This window comes from Aptenodytes patagonicus, chromosome 7 (assembly GCF_965638725.1).
Source record: "Aptenodytes patagonicus chromosome 7, bAptPat1.pri.cur, whole genome shotgun sequence".
Lineage (NCBI taxonomy): Eukaryota > Metazoa > Chordata > Aves > Sphenisciformes > Spheniscidae > Aptenodytes > Aptenodytes patagonicus.
This window is the reverse complement of record NC_134955.1, coordinates 65238946-65264600: the sequence shown is the minus strand read 5'-3', so window position 1 is coordinate 65264600 and position 25655 is coordinate 65238946. Positions and strand designations below refer to the sequence as shown.

Here is a 25655-nt window from a genome sequence, read left to right as displayed (position 1 = left end):
TTATTTCTTTGTATCACCTGTGACCCCAAATCTTCCCAGACCAGAACGTGATTCTTATCAACACACAGGTTTTCTTACTTCCAGCACAAATCTTCACCCAAAGCACACGGACACGTACAGCGCTGGTTTCCAAGGGGTGGGATGAGCAGCACTGTCCCGCTTAGCGCTGGGAGGGAAAACACCGGGAAACCCCCAGCACGGAGACGAAGCCCGGTGAGGGCAGGAGCGCGTGGGGAGCAGGGGACCGTCCCCTTGCTCTCGCTGGGGCATCTCACGACAGCCGCACAGCCGCGGGTCAGCCTGGGGCGTTCCGGCAGGGAACTGCCGTCCCTGGGTGGGAGGGTGCAGGGGGTGCGAAGCGACGGCAGCTCCCGCGGGGGCAGCTGCCCGCCCCGGGCAGACACCACAGGCGCGGGCAGACCCGGCTGCGGGGGACGGAGACCGCCCCGGGGAGGCCCACCCCCCCCCCCCCGGCACGCCGGGCCCTCCCGCCGCGGCGGGGGGAGGCGGAGCGCCGGCCGGGCCGGGCCGGGCCGGGCCGCGGGGGCCGGGGCCGCGCCGCCTTCCCGCCCGCGGGCGAGGAGCGCGCTCTCTCGCTCGCTGGCAGCGGCCGGGGCGGGGAGCGGCCGGTCCCTCCTCCTCCTCCTCCTCCCGCCCGCCCTCGCCGCCACCACCCGCGCCCGCCGCCGCCGCCGATGCCGGGACTGCGCCCGCGGTGAGTCTGCCCCGCCGGGAGCCGCCCGCGGGAAGTTGCGGCGCGGCCCGGCTGCGCCTTTGTGCGGGGAGCGGCGGCTCTGCCCGAGCGGGCCCCAGCCCCGCCGGCCCGCCGGTGCTGCCGCCCCGCCCGGCCCCGCTCCCCTCCGCCGCTCCGCCGCGGCGGTACCTGCCGCTCTTTGTTCCCCGCCGCCGCCGCCTTTGTTCCCTCGGTGCCGGCTTCACCTTCGGCACCGCCCGCGCCCCCCGCGGGACGCCGCTGCACGGGGGGCGCGGAGAGACCCCGCTCCCGGAGCGGGTACCCCCCTCTCCCTGCCCTTTTGCCGGGGAAAGGGGGAAAACGCAGCTGCGGGGCAGCGGGGGGAGTTCACTGGGGGGGGGGAGCGCGGCGGGGCACGGCCGGCGGCGTGAGCCGGGTCTTGTGGGAACTCCCGCCTCCGCCGGGCCGGGCCGGGCCCTGCCCTCCCCGGAGCGATGTCCGTCCGGCGGCTCTGCCGGGAGAGTTTCCCCGGCTGAAAGCCGGAGTCGGCTTGTTTTGAGGCGGTGGGGAGCGGGCCCGGGGAGGGGGAGAGCGCAGGAGGGTGCGTGCAGGTAAACGGTGTTTCCTTGCAGCTCCGCGCCTTGCGTGGGTGCCGTGGGTCATCACTTACAAAGTCGTTATCTCTTGGGTTACGTGTTTGGAAACTGATGGTGGATACTTCCTCAAGCAAAGTTGTTGGGAAAAGGAGTAACTACTTTCCTGTGAGGGCCACAGGCGGTACAGGCATTTCTTCAGTCGCTGTATTGTCAGTGCCGGGTCGCGGCTGCTGCCCTGGATAAAACCTGCTGAGGGCTCGCGCTTTCTGTTCTTCCCACTGCACATGGGCTCCTTTCTCTTCCCCGCCTTGCGTGCCATCCTCCCTCCTGCCTTCCCTCCCTCCCATCTTTCAAGGACTCCTGGCAGCCTCCTGTTTCCTCTCGGAGCAGTTATTACGGATCTGTGTTACTGCGGCCCATGGGATGCGGCACGTGGGGCTCTCGGTCTGTAACTTGGTGCTGACTTTGTGTCAGGTGCTGTGCGTGCATGGATTTAAGGGAAGGCTCTCTGTCCTCCTTTCACCTCCATGACTAAAGCCCGGCTCAGTGCCCTCCCTGTCCCCCCAAAACAGGGTCGTTGTTCTTCTCTATTTTGCCTGAGAGCTGCTGGAGGAATTGGGAGGTAGAGCAGGTGCACGCTCCCCGGGTTATTCACAGCGTACAGAGAACAAACTTTGAGCAAGTTTGTTTGAGAGTCTCTCACAACCTTTGTCAGGTCAGTGGCTGTGTGTTCCTCACACCTCTGCTTCCCTCTTTCAGGGTCCCCCGTGTCCTGTCTGTCCTCTCCCCCTCCATCATTCCCTCTTTTTCCTCTCTCTCAGCTTTCAGGGCGATTTCCCGTCACAGGACAGACGGACAAAGACCTAAGTGCCATGTGCAGGATCTTGGCTAGTTATTGCAACTGTTGGCCAAGCTAACAAAACTGTAGCTTGGCGGGCACGTCTGTTTATACATCTTGAAATGCAATACCTGCAGAAGGGACACACGTGGCCTCTGGTGCCTGGTTAGCTGAGTCATGGGCTTCCGCCACTTCTGGGGTGGTTTTATAGCTTCGAGAAGGAGCACGGTGGCGGCTGTTAATGCTACCTGCAATAACAGTATCCTCCACCCCACAGGCATGCACGCAGCCACCTCGCGTTGAAATCAAGGCAGCCTAAATAATTGATTTCCAAGGCGGAAGGCGGCACGTCGTAGCGGGAGGGGACGGGGTGGTGTGGAGTGAGCGTGCGGTGGCAGGGGAGCGGGGGCCCTGGCACCTGCCAGCGAGGGCGATGGGGACGAGTTGAAGCAGAGAGGGATGGGCGGTGACACACAGGAGTTAGGCGGGGTGATGAAAAATCAGCGGTGACCGCAGTAAGCAGATCACCCTGTACCGATGTGTACCGTGGCCATGTTTGAGCCCCCCTTGTGCAAGATGCTGTACAGATACGTATTCTGAAGTGTATAAATGATGTTTGTTCTTCCCTTCTTCATAATGAAGGCTAATGAATGATAATTGCCTTTTTACCCTAGTTATCCATAAAAACATACATCAAAGTTCCTTTATTTAAACAGTTCTTTACAAATAACCTCAGGAAACTGTATTTTAAGTGCCGTTGATACCATACCGTGTTAAGAATTGAGCGTGATGGTTTAAGAGGGGCAAAGGAACTTATTTTTCTCCAATTAAATTTGACTAAAAGTTCATTAAAATAAATGAGAACTTTGTTGGTGTCAGTAGCACTTGGCCAGTCCCATAGCGTGCTAGCTATTTTTTATTTATTTGTCAGGCAAAGATTTTAAGCATAGACACAATGAAGTAAGTCAAGAAGCGGCATGCATTTCTGGCTAATGATCTAATAGGTTGAAAATGCTTTATCTCCCTAGCAATTAATTTTAAGTTTTATGGTATAAGGGAAAGTAACAAAAGAAAAAATTGTTACTATTCATTCCTTTGCAGTTTTTAACTGTGGGTTTTATGTTATTTCTTCTGATAGTTTTTTGGGCAAAGTTGCTTCTTGTTTCAGGAGAAAAATGCTTTGTTTCAGGGGAAAAACGGGCCACAGTTTAGCCCTTTTACTGAGTTCATTGTAAGTGTTGTAAAACCCCTTTACCAGTAATTAATTCCATAAACAGTGAAATTAGCTCCGCTTGGTTTCCTCGCCATCTGAATATAGAAATGAATTAAAGAAAAATCCCAAAGAGGTCATGAAGAAGCACAGCTTGGAAGATCAGGTATAAAGAGCCTCATTCATTTTGGTTTATCTGTAGTACAGGGATATGCCCTCACTCCATGAATCATCTCCTGACATCTGTTTGCAGCGCTGTTTTCTTAGCAACTGCGTCTCTGTTTTAGATCTGGACTCTCAATGGCCGGGTTTGTACGGAGAGATGTGAAGAGACGATCCAAACTCTTCCTAGCAAAGCTGTGCCTTTCAGCCGGCTTACCCAATTTCTTTTCTGCCCTGGGGCACAATAGATGCTGGTTTTAAAAGTCTACCAGCTGAGATGCTTTTTCTGTGTATGTGCAGAGAGACGCTTATCTGTTGCTTACCACAACTGAAGTGTTTCCCCAACACGATCTGGCAGCGTGGGAGAGCACCTATCAGGTCGCAATGGGCTGTGTCATTTCTCATGTTGAAGGAATGAGCCGTGTGTGCCACCACGCTTGCCCTAGCTTTCCTGCAGTTTATTTTGAACCGTCACGGGACTTTTAGATGTGGGAGAGGATGTGGTCTCAGAGGAACGCTGGAAATGTAGACAGTGATGGCAAGGACCCACTCCTAGCAACGTGCCTGTTTGAACAAGCAGTGGGATTAGGCGGTGGGATTATACGTGTGGAGTGTGGAGCGCTGTATGAGTAACGCTTCGGGGCTGGATCCGTAAGCTGTGATTAAAGAGAAGGTGACATTTCATACACCTCTCACCTAATCTTCCGTTGCCTGAATTTCATCCCTGGCTGGTGTGGGTGGAAGACTCCAGTAACTGAGACAGAGGTGGCCACGTAGCCGCTGGGAGATCAAGTTGATCTGATTTTTGCTGGCTGTGCTCTGTGGAGGGGATCGAGACCCGGCTTGGGTCTGGGAGGGTTTTTTACTTCAGCTGATGTGGCTGAATTGGTCTGGAGCATAAATATATGTCTGGGAGTACAAGTGGTATGGCCATGCTAAGGGACAGGCTATGTTCACCCCACTCCCTCCCATGCAGACGTGGAGGAGCAGGAGGAGCAGGAGATTATACCTACTGGACTATGAATCAAAAAAATACAGTGTACGTTACCCCACAGGACGTGGATTTGACTGCCTACCCTTCCTGGACTGACTTGCATCCTGTGTAGCGTGAAGGATGTCAGCAGCAAGTAGTCACTGTGAGGGATGAATGTATTTTGGCTTGGGATAATGTCGAGAGGGGACAGACCCCCAATGTCTGGAGCATTTTGTCTGTGAAGGGATTGCAGAGTGGAGATGGGAAGGCTAAACAGTGTCTCTGAATACTGGCCAGCTTCCTGCGACCTTCATGGTTTGCACCCAAGTCCCAGTGTTAGTGAGGATACGAAGAAGACAGCCTCTATAGATCACCTAAATCACAGTGTTCGCGGCAGGAGATGAAGCCAGCTGCTTCTGTGGAGATGCTAAAGGGCCAGGACAGGGGCGGAAGAGGGAGTGGGGAAAAAAATTCTGTTTAGCTCAGCTGCACACACAGGAAGGGAGCAGAAAGCTGCGCTGGGGAAAAGGGCTGGTGCAGAACAGACTGTTATCTCCCCACAGGAGGGGAAATGGGGCAGAGCTTTGACTCCGGGCTTAACTTTGGTCTCTGGACTCTTGTAGGGAGGCACGTTTGCTTTCTAACCCTCCTGCAGCCTGCTGATAACTCCCTACACAATGCAGCCGCACAGATTGGCTCGAGAGGTTTTTAAGGAATTGCTGACCCTGATACAAGCAGTACTGTTTGTGACCAGGGATGGGGAAGAAGAGGGAAGAATGGTATTAGTTATTTGAGCTTTAAGACTCAGGCTCCAAGTTCTATCAAAGGAAATGACAATTAAGATGGAAAACAAAGCACTTGTAATTACTTTCATGGAAGTGCGGGGAGGAGGCAGAAACGTGGGTTTACAGGAAAAAGTTTTGCTTTCTGAATCTTTTGGCCTGTTGGTTGCCAGGAGAAAGACAAGAAGTTGGTGAATGATGGAGTGAAAGGGCGGGGCAGAGAGGGGAATGAATACACTGCTGAACGTGCCTTGTTGGTCTGCGGCAAACAGCCCGTGTACAACTGGCCACAAAGTGGTTGTAAAGACACTTCAGAAATGGGTTCGGTTCGGTTTGCATTACTGAGACTTCTGTTTCATGTTGGATTGGTTTTTGTTGTTAATAACCACCTAAATGATGCAGGGAGGGAAATGAAAGCTGCCCCACAAGCAGCACGTCCTGCTTCTTGGCGGCTCTCATGTAGTGAGCAACGTGGAGCTTTGGTTATAGGAATATTTGATGAAAGCTTCAAGTTCAATGACTAAATGAAGCTCTTCTAGCAAAGCCAAGCCCTCTCGGTGAAGGTGGTTTCATATTGTCTGGTTACAAGACATTTACGAGGGAGGGAAGCACAAAGCGCTTGCACCTTGTGTCTCTGGTAGCGACACTCTTTCTCACTTAAGTGTAAACCGAGGGGAGTGCTTCTTTGCTTACTTCCTTTTCCCCAACTTAAAAGGGTAAGATTCATCTTGCAAAACTACAACATAACTATCTACATGAGAGGGAGTTGTCCAGACTCCTTTCATAGTCACTAGAGAGGAGCAAACACTTTTGGGCCATGATTCATCCACACTGAATGGGACATCTAAAAATACATTGGACAAACTGCCCTAGAAGTGCCTGTTTCTCTCCATTGTTTCTGCAGAGTTCAAACAGTGAACATGCATGGAGGCATCCCTCTTGTAGCTGTTTAGTGTCAGGAGAGCTGAATCTCAGCCAAAGTGTCTCATATCCCAGCAGAGATTCTAGGAGAGCTCCTAGTGTCCTCATTTCGACCAGACTCGGTGTCTGTGTAGGTTGTGCAGTGTAAGGGGGTGTGCCTGGAGGGCTTTACCTGAGACCGGAGAGCAGACAGCAATGTCCAGTTCAAAGCCTTCCTCCTCCCCTGGTCAGTCAATGGATTCAGAAAAGCTTTGGTCTGGACCCATAGCGCCAGACAATCTTCTGCTATAAATAAGAGGCCGAAGGGGATTTGCAGAGTGGCTTTTTCAAGGTCGCACATCAGGTTAGTGGCAGAGGTGGAAGCAATGAGGACGACTGCAGGCTCCCAGACGTGTGTTCCTTCCCCTGCCCGTGCTCCTTACAGCTGCCTTGCAATCTGCTGCTCTCCCGGGGGTGAGACCGGCTGCCTGGCTCTTGGTGGTGGTCGGCACCTGGTAGGTACTCATTTCCTTTTCGTGAAAACTTTTTGCAAAATTATGAAGGCTGTTACTCATCCTCCTTTCCCTGTCCTTTCTCTCCCAAAAATCCATAGTTCAGGCACATAGCTGAATTATTTGGTATCCACTGGGCTGGTGTGGATGACTCTATGTGTGCTCTCAATCTGCAGCAAACGCTAAACCTTGAAAGAGTAAATGTGCTTCAATTCAGGCTCGCAGTGGCCTAAGAGACAGCATGTGTGATTATTCAGTGGTGTTCAATGATGTGAGGAAACTCTTTAAACTGACATATCTAAAACTTGCAATGCGTGTCTAAATGCAAAGCTCGGGGAGCTCTGGAGCTGCACAGGGAGCTGTGACCTGGTCTACTCTGAAGTGTTGCTGCCACTGCTGTGTTATTTAGTGGCCTGGAAAAAAATAGTTGCTAGCTCTTCTGGAAAAAGCCTAACTTATCTGCACAGGTAAACCAGGTAGGTTAAGGATAAAATTCCTCCTGTGTGGAGAACTAGTTTACAGCAGAAAGACTTCCTTTGCTAAATGAGCTGAGTGTCTACGGGGAGAATTTGTTGAAGGAATTTGCTTGTATAGCAGAGATATGAAGTACAGCAAGTAGCGAGTGTTAAATGGATCCTGTGCACTTCTGATTTCAGACAAATACCAGAGCATTTCCTATCTTTTTTGATACGTGAGAAAGAATATGATAGCAGTGAAATAGAAAGAACGTGTTGTCTGAGCCAGGATTTGATTCCTGAAGTTCTGCTTAGGGAGTCTGCGGGTGAACTCCGAGAGGTGAAACAAATTGCAATTTGATCCCAGAGAGAACAACTGGGGAGAGGAGGGAAAGAGCAAACTATTAAATAAAAGCTGGGAGAAAAGCCAGTCTCCAAAAATAAACATTGAAGATCAATTCCAGGTATTTCCTGGTATTGTCATCCTGCTTCATCAGCCACTTGGACTGTAACAAGCAGTCTCACAGTTAGCAGACTGACAGGTTTAGGGTTGTTTGGGGTTTTTTTTAAGAAAAAAAACGTTTCTGATAGATTGCTCACAATGTTGTTTCTTACGCAGAACTGGGTGGGATGTTGGTGATGAAATACCCCTGGGATGGAGAAAGCAGAGCTTGTTATTGTAAGAGGGAAGTAACAGCAGAGCCAGCTTTGTTTTGGGGGAGTGAAAAATCTGAATTTTCTTCCCAGTTACATGCCCAGGGCACCTCAGCAGTTCCCGCAGTTCCTAAGGGGGAGGAAGCAGATACTTGCGCAATGTAGGTGTGAGCAAACGCTGTTCCTGCAGAGTGGTTGCGCCTTACTAGGTCTGTAGGTAGACTTGGAATGGCTTTACAGATATCATTTGCAAGTGAAGGCTTCACTTTTGGAAAGCTTAGAAGTGACTCTAAACGTGTTTCTTCTTGCAAAGATTCTCTGAAAAGCCAGTCCAGGAGTTTACTGTACCAAAAGCCAGTGCATGGATTGTAAGGAAATTGAAGCATATCCTGTTCCAAGCACTTGTGTTGGCGGTCACACGCCAGCTCCTTGCTGGAGTTTCATCCTGGACGGTGACTCCATGAGGTGCGTCTCTGCAAACCGTACAGAAACATGCCTCAGTGGGCTGGAGTTGGCTCGGGCGGCCAGACGTGGCTCGCGGCTTACCTCACCTGCTTGGCCGTAGCCTTGCTGCGGCTGCCTGGCCCCGGAGAGAATGATACGGCAGCCCTGCCTACGCAACACGCATCTTCTTTTGCTTGACTGAACTTGTCTATAAGTAACTTTGTGTTAGTAATATTGCTGCCTTTCAGCGAGGGAGATGCACGGGGCTCACGGGCATTTGTCCTGTTTTGTCTCCGTTGTAAGAAATCCTGATTCCCAAAGAAAGCAGCCTGGACAGCTCTGTGATTCAGACACTGATGAGGAGACTCTGTCACTGATGAGGAGACTCTGTCATCCTGCACGTGCAGAAGGGGAATGCATGAAATAAGTAAGGCATCCTTTAGTCTGGGCTATTTCTAATTTGGATTCCTTGGCTTTGCAATTGCAACTGTATTTTTTTTAATTTTGTTTAGTGAGACCAATTTATTCTAGCAGGCTACTGCGTAGCACCAAGTTCTTTCTCTTGGGTTGTCTATGTGCAGTTTGGCTGTTTGGTCCTCTCTGGCAACAACACTGGTAAGAATAACAGCGTTTGGCCTGGTTTTCAATGTACACAAAAAGTTATTCTACAGGCTTGAGACTATGCTATAAATCAGAGATTTAGGTTTGTGTGTGTTTTTTTTTTTTTCCTAAAGCAACTAATTCTTTGAAAGCAAAGAGAAAGACATTTTGTTTGTCTTAAGCAGTAAACAAAAGTGCTTTACTTTGCGGAGCAGTGCGGAGGCTCTGCTGAGTTGCCCGAGCGAAGCACTGGTTTTCTCCCGCAGCGGAGGGTCCCGCACAGTCAGCGTGGGAGGCAACACCATCGAAAGGCCCTTTTCCTGTGTGCAAAACGGGCACAGACATGCGAACGTGCAGGCTGCACTCGTGGAAAGGCTGCTTTGCCCACAAACCTTGAAGTGCATGGGACAGAAGGTGGAAAAACAAACAAACAAGTCCCTGACTAGCATTTTGGGGAGAATTTTCAGGTGAAAAAACTGTATGGACATCAAAAACTTGCTCTTCAGAGAGGCAGCCCCTCCGGGCCAGAGCGGAGGTGTGCTGGGGAAGAGTGGTAGTTTGCATTGCTGTAGCCTCAATTGGACATGCTCGAGAGAGCAGCTGATGAATTCACAGCTGCCAGGCTGGGACCTATCATTTAAATTGTAATTTGCCCTTCAAATTTTGGCAAGCTTCGTTTGCCATTTGCTTGACAAATCTCTCTTTTGTGTCCTCCTTCTGCCTGCGTAAAACAGCAAGCGCTGCCGGAGAGAGCTACTTGCAGTAGATTCCTTTTCTCTGCTATATTTAGTGATCAAAACAAGTTTGTGATCTTTACAGGAATACTGCCAAAGCAGATAGGTTTAGCGTGAGACAGGCCCTTTCTCTTTTGGCTCCCAAATACACATTGCATTTCACTTTCCTCCCCTTTCCTGACACCATCAATGGCTCTGTCTGTGGAGGTCTGTTGTGCAAACATTGCACTGCCGCTTCCAGTGATTTTGCTCTGTAAGAACAAGTCCCTGCTCTAGTGAAAGCTCCTGCGTTTAGATTGCTGCTATCCCTAGCTTTCCCTTTTCTTAATTTCCTGAAAGTGCAGATTACTGCTCTTCAGGAAGATCTTTCTGAACAAGAACAGCCTTATGATTTAATTGAGAAACTCCAGGCCTTTTATTGCTTAGGCGAGCTTCACTCAACAGAATAATCTGTTTGTTAACCATCTGACTGTTTCTTTTATTTGGGGAAGAAGGGAATTAGGAAGGCAGTGGAAAGGAAACATTTGTATTCCTTCAGAGGCAGAATATTACTAGGAGCCTGATTCTCATTAATATTTTGTCATTAATACAAAGCGGGTGTAGTTATTATATACTGCTATTTTAAATACCTTTTACACCATGTAAAGTGGCTCCAGCGTTGATGGGAAGCTGGCTGCGAGTCTCTATTAAAGCACTAACCGAAGAATTTCAGTTGCAATCCAAGGGAAAGAAAAAAATATTTGTAAATAAAAGAAGGAACTTCTTGCAATACTTCTTGCTTGGTTAAAGCAGGCAGCGTTGTCCAGTTTGTTCTGATCGGGCAGTCCCCTGCGTGAGAGTTAAACTTGCTCTGATCGCAGGCGATTCCCTCCCCCTTCCCTTCCCTTCTCAATTGTAAAAACGGACTCTGGGCCAGGAAGCGCTGAGGAAGGGGTATGATGAGCTGTGCGCAGCCCGTCGCTTTTGTGATGGGAACTGCACGCCTAAAGGTCAGAGGTCTGTCTGCGCCCCGTGGCGCCGGGACTGCTATGGCCGTGCTGCACCCTTTCCCCTTGCCGAAAGGAGGCCAGGCAGAGCGTGGCTACTCAGCGCTGTGCCCGGCTACTGGCCTCGCCTGAGCCCAGGTGGCCGGGGCAAGGGGGTCAGATAGGGGCAGCTTTCATGTGAAAATGGAGGAAAGTCTTGCAGGAATGAAATGACAGCTGTTGTCATCTTGCTGCATGCTTTCCTAGTTAACCAAGTGGGTAGGATGAGGTCGTATTTATGCACTGGATGTACTTCCCAGGTACAGCGCACATCTTGAGCCAGCTTGTGTTTCTCATGTTGTTTTTACGATAACCCTTCCCCACAGCCTCGTTATCTGCGGGAAGCGGCCTTGGGGCTGCGGCACGGCTGGCGCGCCGGGCGGCAGGGAAGCGTGCGAACGACTCCCGCTTGGGAAAAGCTTTTCCATTCTGGCCTTGTGGCAACACACCGTAAAAACGACATGGCTTTTTGCACACTGTTGGAGGCTTCTGGGCATTGCACAGGTAGATTTGGGCTGGGATGCGCTTATGGGCTGTGTCTTTTGGAGATTGAATTGTCGCCCAAACCCTTGACTTCGACGGAGCCATGAAGTCACCATAGTATTTTTGGCTTCCTGCATAGCAGTGTACCCTGGGGTGATCGAGGGGCATGGCATCAGGCTTCTGAGCCTCCAGGCATTCGTCACTCTCCCTTTTTACATTAACAACTGTGATTTTGAGTTCTGAGCAGTTCTTGTTTTTATTAATGGTATGGGAAAACTTGGAAACCAGTTGAAAACTGAATGTTTTCTCCAACTTTAGTAAGTATGCTTCGGCACTGCATTTCCACTGGGGAATAGATAAATGTGAGATGGACTCTTATTCTGAGGGCAAACAAATGCATCGTGCACCTCCACGGGTCAGCTTTTGTGAATGTGCGAACAAGGCAATAGCTCTCTTAATAAAAGCATTTGTGTGTGTGTGTTAACAGCAGCGTGGAGTTAGTGCAGTTTTCAAACTGTGTAATTGTACCAGGATGACTGATATATTACCACCCCCCTGAAAAAAGAAAAGGTCAAGAAAGACACTTTCCTAACCACGTTTTTAAATTGTTTAATGCAATGAGAAGATCCATTGTGCTTCTGTAACAGGAAGTATTACTGATGTGTAAATCAAAGACAAACCAGCAACATTTGCTGGCCTTAAAAAGTGGCGTGGCTTTTGTATACTCATATGCTTGTCCTGGCACATTTTCAAAAATTATAAATAGATCACTGGGAAGTCCCTGGATAACAAAAATGTACTGCTGCTGGTTGTCATAAATAAACTAATAAGAGATGTCTTGGTCTTGCAGCTCTTACTCTTTGGAGGAGTCTTTACTTGTGCATATGGTTTCAGTGTGTCCGTTCACACGAGGCAAGACTATTTCTGTGGCAATGGGGTGTAGCTTTGTGTCCATCCCTGTACCTCTTGCAGATCTAATGCTCTCTGGGCTTGGTTCTTTCTGAACGGAGTTGTTCAGCCTTTTCCAAGCTTTCCCCTTTTCATACCTTCATCTCCAGCTACTGATAGCTTAGGAAGACCCAAGGCCAGACTTGTTTCAGCATTATCCCACGCAGTGCAGAGTCTCTCTAATGCCACGTGCTTTAATACCACTTCTTAAAGGACTGGCTGATACCCATCTGACTGTGGTAGGGTATTATGTAGGATCAGAAGGCTATAGCCTCTTTTCGCTATCACCTTCAAAGTGATGGAAACCTAATGGAAGCCCTTTTCTTCCGCCAGGAAAGCGCAGAGAATGTGCCATTATTGCTTACTGGATGATGACGAGTATTTTTTTCTGCCGGACAGGGAGAAGTTGTCAGCTCCTCAAGTGGGGGAGGTCTAGGTAGATCTGTCAATGGTGCTGTCCTGATTTTTGCTACCTGAGGATCTGGCCCTGAAGGGAAGGGGATCAGTTATGTTTGCTGTGTGATCCCACCCCATTGCTGTGTGGACCTGTATCCAACCTGAGATCGCCCACAAGAGCAATGTTGGCAAGCATTTTAAATGTGGAAGGGATTGTCATGGTTTAACCTCAGTCGGCAACTGAGCACCACGCAGCCACTCGCTCACTCCCCCCGACCCGGTGGGATGGGGGAGAGAATTGGAAGAGCACAAGTGAGGAAAAACTCGTGGGTTGAGATAAAAACAGTTTAATAATTGAAATAAAATGATAATAAAAATATGATAATAATAATAATAATACACAAAGCAAGTGATGCACAGTACAATTGCTCACCACCCGCTGACTGATGCCCAGCCAGTCCCCGAGCAGCGGCCCCCCCGGCCAGCTTTCCCCAGTTTATGTACTGAGCATGACGTCCCATGGTATGGAATGTCCCTGTGGCCAGTTTGGCTGTGCCCCCTCCCAGCTTCTTGTGCACCTCCAGCCTTCTCAGTCGGTAGAGCATGGAAAACTAAAAAGTCCTTGGCTAATGTAAGCATTACCTAGCAACAACTAAAACATCGGTGTGTTATCAACTTTGTTCTCATCCCAAATCCAAACCACAGCACTGTACCAGCTACTAGGAAGGAAATTAACTCTATCCCTGCCGAAACCAGGACAGGGATGAACTTCAGTCTGGAGTAGGACCTTAAGAAAAGAGGGTGTTTTAGTGTAAAGATCTTGGAAAATGCATGCTTTAAACAGACCTTCCTCCCCACCCCCCATCACTGGGTGAAAAAATGGTGAAACCCTTGTAAATGAAGTGTTGAGGAGAAAGCACGACCGTCAAACTTCAATGCAGCGTGAACTTCTCTGACTTAACAGAGGCATAAGTACATTGGAAGTGAAGGGAGAAGAAAGTATTGTAAAAAAGCAAAAACCCAAACCTTGTAAGGGACTTTCTGTGATAATTCTTTAGGTCATGTAATCGTGATCTGGATCCCAACAATTTGCCTTTAAGGAGACTGTGACAGACTTCCAGAAAAATAGTTTACCAAAAGAAGGTGGCTCAGCAGCACTTTGCAAGGCTCAAGACTTTCACTTCTGAATGTTACTGCTTCTTTCTGCATGTAAAATAAACTGAGATATTTGTTAATAACCAAAAAGGAAAAGGGTCTTCAGTCGCTCTGCATTGTGGAGCTCTACTTCCTTTGAACTAGTTCACCAAAGATAAAAATCTGCCGTTTCTGTTCATGACGTTGGCTCAACTGAACACACGAGTAATAATAATCTGTTGCTAGGAACAGACTTCAGTTTACATGTAGAGGCCTCTATGGAGGGAAAGTCTTTTGAGTTCCTGAGTGGGTCATAAATAATCAGTGGCACTTCAAAGGAGGAAAAGTAAAAACAAGCAGTTGGAGATGCCATGCAAAGATGTCTGTAATTCCTATTGCAACACCAGTGGAAAGCATGTAGCCAACATAATTGGGAAAATATGGGGCATGTGTCTACAAAGGCAAACCCAACGAAGCAGGGATTTACTAACAGTGGGTTATAATAGTCAGCTACCTCTAGCTGGGATTGTTTGCAAGGTATGTGCTGCTTTCAGCTTTAAGGAGTGTACATCTGAGCTAATTTCATGCCATATGATTTTTCAGGATTGGCTCATGGGGAGGGGTCTGAGGGTACATCTGTGCAGCAGGCTGTGGCACGGTGCAGGGGCACGCAGGAGTTAGCTGTAAACTCAGAGGCTGCAAACGGTCTTGCGTGGGACAGTATGGAAATCACGCCAACTAGTTTACCTTGCTTCCTAATTAGTGCGCACAGCTGTTTTGTAGAAGTAACCTTCAATAATAATGAAATACACATTTTATATTTTAACTGTAGCTACATACATTGTTTTGAAAATGGCAGCGGTTTCACCGTAGAGGGGCGTACTGTATAGCTGCTATTTTTTTCGTACGATGAAATTTTACCATGCTTGGTACTTGGAACAGCTGAAAGACAAGGTTTGCAAACCACCCTGATCCAAACTGTAATATTAAGGTGATGAAATCCTTGCTAATGAATCCTCCAAATCCATCTGAAACTTTTTTCCCCCCTTTCTTCTGAGACAAGAATGTCCTTAGAAAGACCCTACTTAAGAAGAGCATCTCTTAGGTCTCATTGGGACGTAAGCCTCACTGGAGACATGGAATTTAAATCAGTGTTGTCTGTTCTGATGATAATGGAATGTAAAGCTTGGGTATGATTATTTTCAGGTTACTTCCTTGAGATTTCCAGTCTGCTACCTGCTCTTAGGTTTCTCTCTGTCAATGTGCCTATGTCTGCATGTTAAAACCCAGGGTTTTTTTTTCACTCTGCTGGCTAATTTCAGCTGAACTTGGGAAAGGAAGAGAGATTCCAAGGAAGTTAAGTTGAAATTACGTGATATGACTGTGCTGATCTAATTTCCACCTATGTTTTAGGTTCCCATTGTGGGAACAGCTGGAGAGGTAAGGGAAGAAGTACTCTACCAATACCCACTAGAGGAAAGCCTGGGTTTGAGTCTTATGAGGGCCCTTATCACGGGAAAAGCTTTTGTTGATGGTTGAACCATTTGAGCTGCAGGTTGAGCCCACGTGGTCAAGAATTTACTCCTTTGGAGAACACCATGGAAAGATTTCTCTTGAGGAGGACATTCGTAAAGCCCCTTTCTTTTGTGACTTCTCCCATGCTGAAGAAAAGATGAGCTCTCACAACAGCTCTGGTGCAATTCACATAAGTTAATCAACAGGAAACAAAGCCATTGGAAACAAGGTCCCAGGGTTCCTGGAGCTGTCTCTGGCTCTGTGATACTTCACAGGTTATCCCAAGGTGTAAGCAGTTAATGCTTTCCTGTATTAGTGCTTGACCCTCCAGAAAGAGGGGAAGACAAGGTCATTCTCTTCACCTTCAGTTTTATCCCCACTGAGAAGGCATGGTGTCATGTGAAAGCACTTGATTTATTTTCAACACTATGGGTATATATTTCCTAGTTGTCCAGCATTTCATGGAAATGAAGGATTTGGTTTAGCTCTGCAGTTCATTGAGTTGTTATGAAACAAAATAATTGACTTAAATATGAAGTAGAAAAGATGATCGTTCCTACCGCCTGTGAAAAGCATTGCTAAGCAATCTTACCAATAGCTTGACAGTTTTAGACTCTTCAGAGGTTGATATGATACAGTTATACTTAATATGCTTTATTTGAATGAAATTTGGGGTGGGGAGTGGGGAGGGCAAAGGGACTAGCATATTGTCCCTGTGTAATCCCTTCTCAGACAATCTGTACCTTGTACCTTTTAAAGAATACTAATCCTTGCAGGTATGTCCTCCAAGAGTGTGTGTGTGTCTCCCCCTCAAAGACCTGTGGAGTCTTCTGTTGGGGCAGAGCAGGAATCAGAGGCAGGGCAAAATGTATGTGCTGTGTTGGATGGTGAATGAAGGGTTTCAGGGACGTGAAAGCTTTAGCATAAACTTACCTTGTATTATGGTCGACACACCAGAGGGACGGGATGCCATCCAGAGGGACCTGGACAAGCACGAGAAGTGGGCCTGTGTGAACCTCATGAGGTTCAACAAGGCCAAGTGCAAGGTCCTGCACCTGGGTCAGGGCAACCCCGGTATCAATAGAGGCTGGGGGATGAAGGGATTGAGAGCAGCCCTGAGGAGAAGGACTTGGGGGTACTGGTGGATGAAAAGCTGGACATGAGCCAGCAATGTGCGCTCGCAGCCCAGAAGGCCAATCGTATCCTGGGCTGCATCAAAAGCAGCGTGGCCAGCAGGTCGAGGGAGGGGATTCTGCCCCTCTACTCTGCTCTGGTGAGACCCCACCTGCAGTACTGCGTCCAGCTCTGGAGCCCTCAGCATAAGAAAGACATGGACCTGCTGGAGAGAGTCCAGAAGAGGGCCACAAAAATGGTCAGGGGGATGGAACACCTCTCCTGTGAAGAAAGGCTGAGAGAGTTGGGGTTGTTCAGCCTAGAGAAGAGAAGGCTTCGGGGAGACCTTATTGCAGCCTATCAGTACTTAAAGGGGGCTTATAAGAAAGATGGGGACAGACTTTTTAGCAGGGCCTGTTGCGACAGGACAAGGGGGAATGGCTTTAAACTAAAGGGGGGTAGATATAGACTAGATACAAGGAAGACATTTTTTACGCTGAGGGTGGTGAGGCACTGGCCCAGGTTGCCCAGAGAGGTGGTGGATGCCCCATCCCTGGAAACATTCCAGGTCAGGCTGGACGGGGCTCTGAGCAACCTGATTTAGTTGAAGATGTCCCTGCCCATGGCAGGGGGGTTGGACTAGGTGACCTTTAGAGGTCCCTTCCAACCCAAACCATTCTATGATTCTATGATTCTATTAGCTGTGCATTTTTATAACCTGCACTGAGGATTTGTTGAGAGGGTTTCTGTGTGTCAAAAAAAACCCAACCAACTTTAAGAAGTCACATCCTTTTGGGAAGGAGGCCTTAATTTGACCTTGGAAGAAAATAGGAGCATATGCTTTTTTTCATTTATACCTGTTCTGTGATCATGTGCCATAATTTAAGTTAATTAATTAATAAATTAAGTAACTTAATTAAAGTTAATTAATGCTTTAAAGCTTAACATACTTTCTGCTTTAAAATCCTGAAAGTTTTATTAACTTCAGCTACTTTCATGCTTAGAGATCTGAACTGAGATTGGGGTCCCATCACATGAAGTGCAGTACAAGCACAAAAAAGGAGATACAATGTACTGTGTGGTTGCTGTAGCTGGCAAGGGATGGGCACAGAGGAGGAACGGTAACAGAAAGGTTAAAAATGCATTTTGTTTTGTTTATGAAAGTTCCATCAATGCTGTTCATGGCTCTTGCATATTTTCCTGTTATAATAGAGGAATTTTAATGCCAAATCCCATTCCCTTTCCCTGGACTATGCTCCCAATGACTTTAGCATCATGCAAGTTAGGTGAACGTGACTTGGCTCCGCCTATGTCACCATCTCAAATTTGGATGCATTAAAGTCAAACAGATATGTATGTATGTTTTCACCGTTTGGGGATTTTGTGCTGCTTTTGTGCCTTTAAAAGAAAATGCTTAAGTAGTGTTTAGTTTAAAATAAAATGAAAAAAATGAGAATAAACTTGTGTTAAAGAGAAAAAGAGCATGCATTGCCACTAATGTTGAGTGCATGCCCCAGAACCACAGGAACGTACATACGTACATAGTTTTGGGGATGTCTTGCTTGTAGGTTGTGCTGATGTGGCAATGGTGGGTGTCTACGTGTGTGCTTCTAGTCCTATCCCTTTTCCTTTACATGGACACCCAATCTGAGTTATAACCTTAGGTCTAAATTCAGGCAGGCTCATTGATTTCACCCGTGGATTCACTGTTGCCCAGGATTTACTATTTCTTAAATATCTCTGAAGGCCTACACTTGGCCACTGGAAAATTCAAGGTGGAGGGAATGCAGCTAACTGTCCCTGTGTCCTGTGAGCAAAAAGCAACAGATCGGATGATGTGGTTTGGATTTTGCTTACATACTCCCCATTTGGGTCTTGTTGCTAACTTAGTAGCCTTCAAGGTGGTGATCGCAAAATCAAATTCAAGACATACAGTGATACCCAAAAGATATTAAGACCACCTGACATTTTGCATTTTTAGACTTTGGTTTTGTATTGCTTGATCTTGAGAGAAAAAGGAAGGCGTTTCCCAGGGAAGATTGCATCGCCTTGGGCATAGGCAACGCTGCTGGGAGAACTGGATTCTTGCTCAGCCCTTGCCCTTGCTCAGTTCCTGCAAGATGCTAGCACTGGCACTTAAACCCCAATTTTTATCAGTGGCAGCTAACTGTGTGGTTTTCATTTGGTTGTCTGACTTGAGACTCATACTTCTAGCTCAAGAACAGAGGACTTCTGAGAGTTCTCCAGGGTTGGGAGTCCAAGTGTCCCTTTAATAAAGGCAACCACTTTATGTTGTCTATTTCTGAACAATTCCAATCTTAAAATCACATAAAACCTTTGTGCCACTTGCCTGTATGGGGAGGCTTTGTTAGAACCCAATGTTTATCACAGAATCATAGAATACCAGCTTGGAAGGGACCTCAAGGATCATCAGGTCCACCCTTTCTTGGCAAAAGCACGGTCTAGACAAGACGGCCCAGCACCCTGTCCAGCCGAATCTTAAAAGTGCCCAATGTTGGGGAATCCACCACTTCCCTGGGGAGATTATTCCAATGGCTGATTGTTCTCATTGTGAAAAATTTTCCTCTTGTGTCCAATCGGAATCTCCCCAGGAGTAACTTGTACCCATTACCCCTCATCTTTTCCATGTGACTCCTTGCAAAAAGGGAGTCTCCGTCTTCTTTGTAGCCACTCTTTAAATACTGGAACATGGTGATAAGGTCTCGCCTAAGCCTTCTTTTCTCAAGGCTGAACAAACCCAGTTCTCTCAGCCTTTCCTCATATGGCAGGCTTCCCAGTCCTTTGATCATCTTTGTGGCCCTGCTCTGGACCCTCTCCAGACTGTCTACATCTTTTTTGTATAGCGGAGACCAAAACTGAACACAGTATTCCAGGTGCGGCCTGACAAGTGCTAAGTAGAGTGGGATAATGACTTCTTTATCTCTGCTGGTGATGCCCTTGTTGGTGCAACCCAGCATCCTTTTGGCTTTCTTGGCTATTTAGAAATCTTCTGATTTCCATCCTAACCTCAAGGTATGGCTTATTTATATCATCTTGTTCTTGTGCCTGCCAAAGATCAATTTAGTCCTTTTCCTCCTCTTTTTGCTAGGTTAAGCAAGCCAAACTCTTGTAAAATATTTTTTTCCTTTTCTCTGATTATCTAGATAGGTCTCATCTTTACCTGCCCCAGCTAGAACTCCCCTTTCTTGAATCTAGTGCCTTGAGTTTTAGTTGTAAGTTGTTGGTGACTTGCAGAAATGCTGCATACTCACTGCAGTAGTTGGAATCAGTGCTTCAGCCATATGAAGTGATATCTATTTCTCTGGAAAACCAGTCAAATTAGTAACTTTTTCCCCTTTATTCTCTCTGTGCCTTTGCTTGTCATCGGTAAAACGATGACCCATGGCGAGCGGGTTGGACTAGATGATCCTCAAAAGTCCCTTCCAACCCAAACCATTCTGTGATTCTGAATGTGAGCAATAACCTCTGATCTCACGTAGGTGCTGTAAATGTGAATTGATTGATGTTTGTGAAGCGTTCAGATGCCAGGGTGATGAGTGCCATAGAAAATCTTGTGAGGAACTTAATAATCCTGTCATCAGAGCAGCTCTTGGGTAAAGCACAAGGACACACATTATTCAGGGTGAGGAAAACAAAATATTGAATAGCTCCTCATTAAACGCATGTTTGTCCTTTCTGTGCAGTGAGGGAGACAGGGAGCAAGGAAAAATAGTATATAGTAGAGTAAACAAAGGCTGCCTCATGATTAGTATGCACAAGGGAATGAACGTAAAAATTTCTTTGGCGTTCTTTAATGTTGTATTTCCTTACTCAGCTATTCACGCCCCCTATTTTGACATATACTTGGTGGATGAGTTATTAATATATGGTGTGTAAATCCTAGTATTCCTGATGAAAAGGTTACAGTTATTTAGGTAACAAAGCTTGTTTAAGGTGAGCCCTTATTTAATTTTCAGCTTTATTTCTTTTTGAATGTTTAACTTCTAAGTTCTTGATAAAAATGAGTCTGTATCTAAGTATCCAGTTTTTCCTACAGTGACAGATTGAACAATATAGCTACTGCAATACCAGAAACAGTGTTAGTCTTTTAAGAAAGTTACAGCATATCGTTCACTAAAGTTGCATTAGAGATAGGGGAGGTATCCAGGGAGAGGAAAATGGAGGAGATGGAAAAAGAAACTCCTTCATGGGGGATGAGGAGTAACAAAAGTACCAGACAGAAACAGCAGTTGTGATTATTCTCATATGAGAACCACTGCTTTTTCATTTCATCTTAATCTTTGCAGATTCTGCCTAAACTGTTTCCATTCTGCAACAATTATCTGGACGGGAAGAGATACCTGAAAAGTACAAAGATTTAAAGAAAACCTTTGAGGTTTGGCAGCAATAAATCTGCAGAAGGCACTGCGTGCCTTTGTCAACCTGGCTTTCTCAAAGAAAGCAACTGTGTTTGAATTTTCCCAATCCTAGTGCTTTTCTTTTCATGGCAAGACACACTGGGACCCATGGTTTGTGTTGTAGAGTACTGCTGGCCACCGTTAGAAAAGAGTCAAGGGACCAAAACTCGGATTCACGCAGTAGGAACATTTGCTTTATTCTGTAAGAGCTAAGGAAACAGCCTACCAAGGGAAGAAAACCCAAAACAAAACACGTCTCAGTGCTACACACTTGGGCATCTTTGATATCATCAATTTTTATGTAAAACTGTACTGATTTTCTTCCTTTTTTTTATAATTTCAGTTTGGAAACTGATTAAAGAATCGCCATAGGATTTAATATGGCATCAAAGCAGTCATCTCCCTCAACAGAGGAGCAGGCTTCCTCCGAAATAGATGATCTCTATCTATCGCTGCAAGGTAAGTTACTGTAGTTTTTTGTGCCTTTTTAATGTAGATTTTTGGTAAAAATTGTGACTGTGCACAAGTTGAAGGAAATTCCGAGAAACCTGTTAAAACTAACGTTATGATCATTGTAGTTAGTTCATGTCTGTGCTTCTTTGTCGATGTTTCTGTATTTCATGAGAGACACTTCAGCAGTGAAATGAAAGATAACAGCTCTCATAGTACTTTCTCGTGGTATTTTCAGAGCTGTTGCCTTTTTTGGTTCAGATGTGCTCACTGGTTCTTATGCTTTGTTACTCAGAATACGTTACTGTAAACTGTTTTCAAGGGAACCGCCAGCATGAAAACAGTTATGCCATTTCATTAGTTTCCTTGTTTTCAATTTGCTGGCAATTAGGTGGTTGCATTAAGCTGTCTTAATGAGGCTATTAACTACAGTACTGTTTTATTTGTTTTTCTGTTCTTACTGCTATATCCCCTGCATGTGTAGAAAGATAGCTTGTGGCCAAAACAAGTAGAAAATTTTTGTGGCTTCTAAAGAAATTTCTTACAGGTCAGAGTCTTTCATCCTTACTTGCAATGAGTTATAACTTATTAAGGAAGCACTCGCTGACTGATTTTTAATTGTTCCATTTTAATGGCAGCTCCTGGACAGTTAATTGATAATCAGTGCATCAGAGCTGTCCTCTCACATAGGCTTTCTGGGTTTTCCTTAATCACATGTTGAATTTTCTTCTATAAGAATTTCCTGGAAAGGTTGATCTTTCCTCTAAACGTGTTCATGAAAACATTCACAGTAGCTATCAAGCAGGCTAGTCCAGGCAGCAGGACTAGCACTGCTGGAAAGCCCGTTTCTGATGTGTTTAGAGCCTGGTTATTCTAGGACGGATGGACTGTGTTTCCACAGAGCTATTTCCTTTTAGCTCACTTGCAATGAAATTACTGTGGTGCTTAGTGGAGAGAAAATATCTTTAAAACAGATAGTGCAAAAGAATGTTCTGCCAAGTCACTTTTACAATCCATATTTGCACTAATTTTGTCATTGAAGCCATGTGTTTCGATGAGTGAGTGTTAGCAGTGATCTAAAGCCAAACGTCTTTAATGGTGAATTTTCTTCCATTTTGCTTCAGTATTACATTTTCAGGAGCTAGTCTGACTGTTGCACCAAGTGCAGCTTGTCTGACACACATTTGTTGTGCCAGTCAAACTCGGCCTTCGGTAGAAAGAGTGAGATGGCCATTGTCATGAAACAGGTTTGGAAAACACTATCTAGCTTTAAGGCAGAGGGTACTGACATAAAGTTACATGCGGTTTTAGAATAGGGTTTTATTTTGAAATAATACTCACACTATTTTCTGAAAAGTCAGATTGGTGTTTATGTGTCGAGTACCAGTAGGGTTTTTTGGTCAATATCTCAGTGGAAAAGCCCTGCTTATTAAAATTAAAATTACTATATTTCTTTGCTGTAATAATTTGAGCTCCTAGGTTATGCTGAAATGAACACACTGCAAACTTGGGGCCATGCTGTATGTGCTTGACTGTTGTAAAACATCCAGAGACGTCCCTTAGAAGTGACATAAGCAATTTTTGTAATGATTAAAGATGCAACAAATGGTACAGACACGTCCTGCATATGGAGCTGTGACGCTGCAGCATCTGCTCTGGGTCACACAAGCAAATGGCGAGACAGCTGTGATGAAGCACTGATGATACATTCCCTGACATGACATATAGAAACCATTAGTAACTCTACCTGCAGATCTGTGGTAGCAAAGGTGAAATAAAAATAATAGGATCACTCAAGGAAAAGGGCTTTTTCAATAATAGGAATCTTAGGATGAGATTTGCAAAGCAGCCAGAGACTTTGATTACTTTAAATCTTCAGGTTCACCTGGAGAAGTTTTAGAGAAATCTCAGATTCAAGGAATGGCTGCTTATAAGTATTAGAAAAGCAGCTTACTTTATGGGTGACTAAAGGTGGATGTAAAACTGGTTATGATCTGCTTTTCAAATTGTTAAGGTATAGCTTCAAAGAGTATGTCCAGCGTTGTATAATACACAGCATAACAGGAGATACGCATAAATAGTTGGCGCAGGAGAAAAAAGTAGGAGTGAGATCTAGTCTGGATTGCTCATATTTTTTTCAACATTTAAATTCTTTGTGATCCAGTCTTCTGTTTTTCCTGAAGGGCATCCAGTGGTGATAGAGCACTTGTCTAGTCTGGTTAATTAGGACAAGATCAACTTAATGTGCCAATCGGTTTGGTCATACAACTTTGTGAAGTTATATGCCTAAAAAATGTAACGAAATGGTTAGCTTCCCCCCCCCCCCCCCCCTTCCCTACGATGTGTAAAACCAAACACTTATTTTAGGTCTGTTTGACTGTGATTTAAGTCACAGTCTTCTGTGAGGAGGACGGCACTTTTTGGAAGAAAAAGAAGGAAAGAGAAGAAGAACAACCTCCTTAAAATAATTAGTGAAGAGGTTACTACTTAGTAGCTCTAATTATTATAGAAATCCTATTAAATCAATGCCAGTGGCTTAATATTGTAAAAACCTGCTTTAGCAGAATTTCTGTTAGTGGGTTTCTAGTTAGAAGGGTGTTCAAGGATGAACATTCACTTTTCTTAATAGCGTTCGGCCTAGAAGATGCAGTAAAGTCAGTCACTGGAAAATAGGTAAAAATGTAACTTTGTTTTTGGTGCGTCTTTCTTTTCAGCTAAATATTTTAAGAGCATTTAATGAAGCTTGAAAAACATGAAACAAATAAGTAAAGAAATGAAAGCAATGTGGTTTCTAGTGTTCCCATCTCCAGACATTTTCAAATGATGAAGCTAGTCACAAAGTCATGAGGCTGAAGTAAACAGCTGCAAGAATATAAAGCTTTGTATATGTATCTTGTCAGATTTATATATTGCTCTTTAACCTTCTCCGGTTTTCAAGCTGATCTCCACAAACAAGAGAGTAATAGTTATCACCCTCCCTCCCTGCCAAGAAAATTGAAATTGCTATGAAATTGCATGATGTCACGACTTGGGCTCCTTCTTTTCTGTTCTTTTTTCCTTCCCTCTTTCCTAGATGTTATAATAAAATTAAATCAGATTAAGATTAACATTATCTGTGCCCTTTCCTCCAGCACCTCTTCGCTTCCTCCCAGTTTTCTGATGCAGCACAACTTAACGGCAGCTGCAAAGCTGTTTTGTGTCCTTGCACAGCCACCTAAAAGTGCAGGTGAAAAGCTGGAGCTGGACCTATTATGGATATATCCTATGGGGAAATATTTAAGGGAAGGGTTTCTCCTGCCAGGCAGGCTGCAAACATTGTGGTGAACAGAGGGTGTTTGCCAGGGAAATGCTCTGTTGCGGCGTGCGGACCATCTTTGAAACCTGAAGTCACTTTTGCTGCAGCTACAGAGGGAGCAGGCAGGAGCTCGGGGCTTGGCTGGCAATGAGCGTGGGAGGAATAACGCGGGAGCCCTGTCCTATGTCTCCTCCTCCCATAGCTTCCCTCCCAGCGTTGCATTACCGGCTGGCCCCATAGAGGGGTCCAGCCTGGTGCTCGGCCTTCTGTAAATGGAAGAGGCACAGTCGGGGTCCAAAATTGTTTTCAGCTACCTGAAATGAGGTGGCGTGTCCCCTCCTTTGGTAAGAGAAGGGCTTCATGGCAATGTTTTAAGAACTGTTGGAGATATGACTGCTCTTTGCTGATGAGCCTGAGTGCGGGATTGCAGCAAGGGGAATGTGCAACCACTTGCGGATGGGTGGCTACAGCAGAAACTGAACAGGGTTTGTGGCGCTCTGGAGTGAGAATATTTTTTGCTTTCGGGATGTAAATCTGTTTACCTGTGATAGTATCCAACCACCACTTTCCCTCCCATGCACAAATCCTTCCACTTTCTTCCCTAGGACAGCAAACAGACCCTACGTGTGGTGTTTCCCACCAAGCCTGTGCAGAACTCTGTTTTCCCTTTTCTTTCCATGCTTGCTGAGCTAATTCAGACACAAGAGAGTGTGTTTTAGCTCTCAGAGTTTCAGGCATATACTTACTTTTTCAATGTTTAATTAACTGTACGGGTCCTAATTTTTGGCTCTGCTTATTAATCCCTGTGCATGTTACTGTTTATTACTGTAACCCAAAGGATGCTCATAAAATAAAGTGGCTGCTAAAACTGTTTTTGAAGAGTGTTTAATGATATAAATGAATTATGCTATTTTCATGCAGTTATGTCTAACTTTATGAATTATTTCTCTTCAAGTGAAACTGAAAATACAGTGATATGTACGGATAGGTTTTGTTGTGCAGCTTGTAGTAGATCGCACTCATCTCCGAGTAAAGGAGGATATCTCTCCAAGACCTGCTTAATTCATCCAGAGGTCAGGTAGACTACTCATTCTTACCCAGCTTTTTTTTGTTGTTGTTCTAGCTGTATGCCTCATCTGTTGGGGCCAGTATGTTATTACAGCTATGCTTTTTTTTCTTTAACCAGAATGATCAAAAAAAAGTCCATAAAATGTTTATTATGATTTTTCAGGGGTGACTTTTACAAATCGAAAAGCTCTCATAGGAGCTGCACTGAAATTTATGCCCTGTTTATGCTGCCTGCTGCCCGGGTGAGGAGCTGGTC

The 25655-nt window shown here is 45.9% G+C and overlaps 1 protein-coding gene across 2 annotated transcripts in view; it reads left to right on the top strand.

The window, feature by feature from the left end:
- Positions 1-663: 663 nt before the first annotated feature.
- SYNE2 (spectrin repeat containing nuclear envelope protein 2) overlaps positions 664-25655 on the top strand; it is a 205929-nt gene continuing 180937 nt past the window's right edge. Inside the window, exons 1-2 of one of the 2 annotated variants that reach the window (XM_076345620.1) lie at positions 664-715; positions 20930-21045. In XM_076345620.1, coding sequence (XP_076201735.1) covers positions 20967-21045 — 79 coding nt within the window. In that variant the 5' untranslated portion in view covers positions 664-715; positions 20930-20966. Of the gene's footprint in view, positions 716-8508; positions 8648-20929; positions 21046-25655 lie in introns of those variants that run through there. The other variant, XM_076345619.1, reaches the window with a different exon arrangement.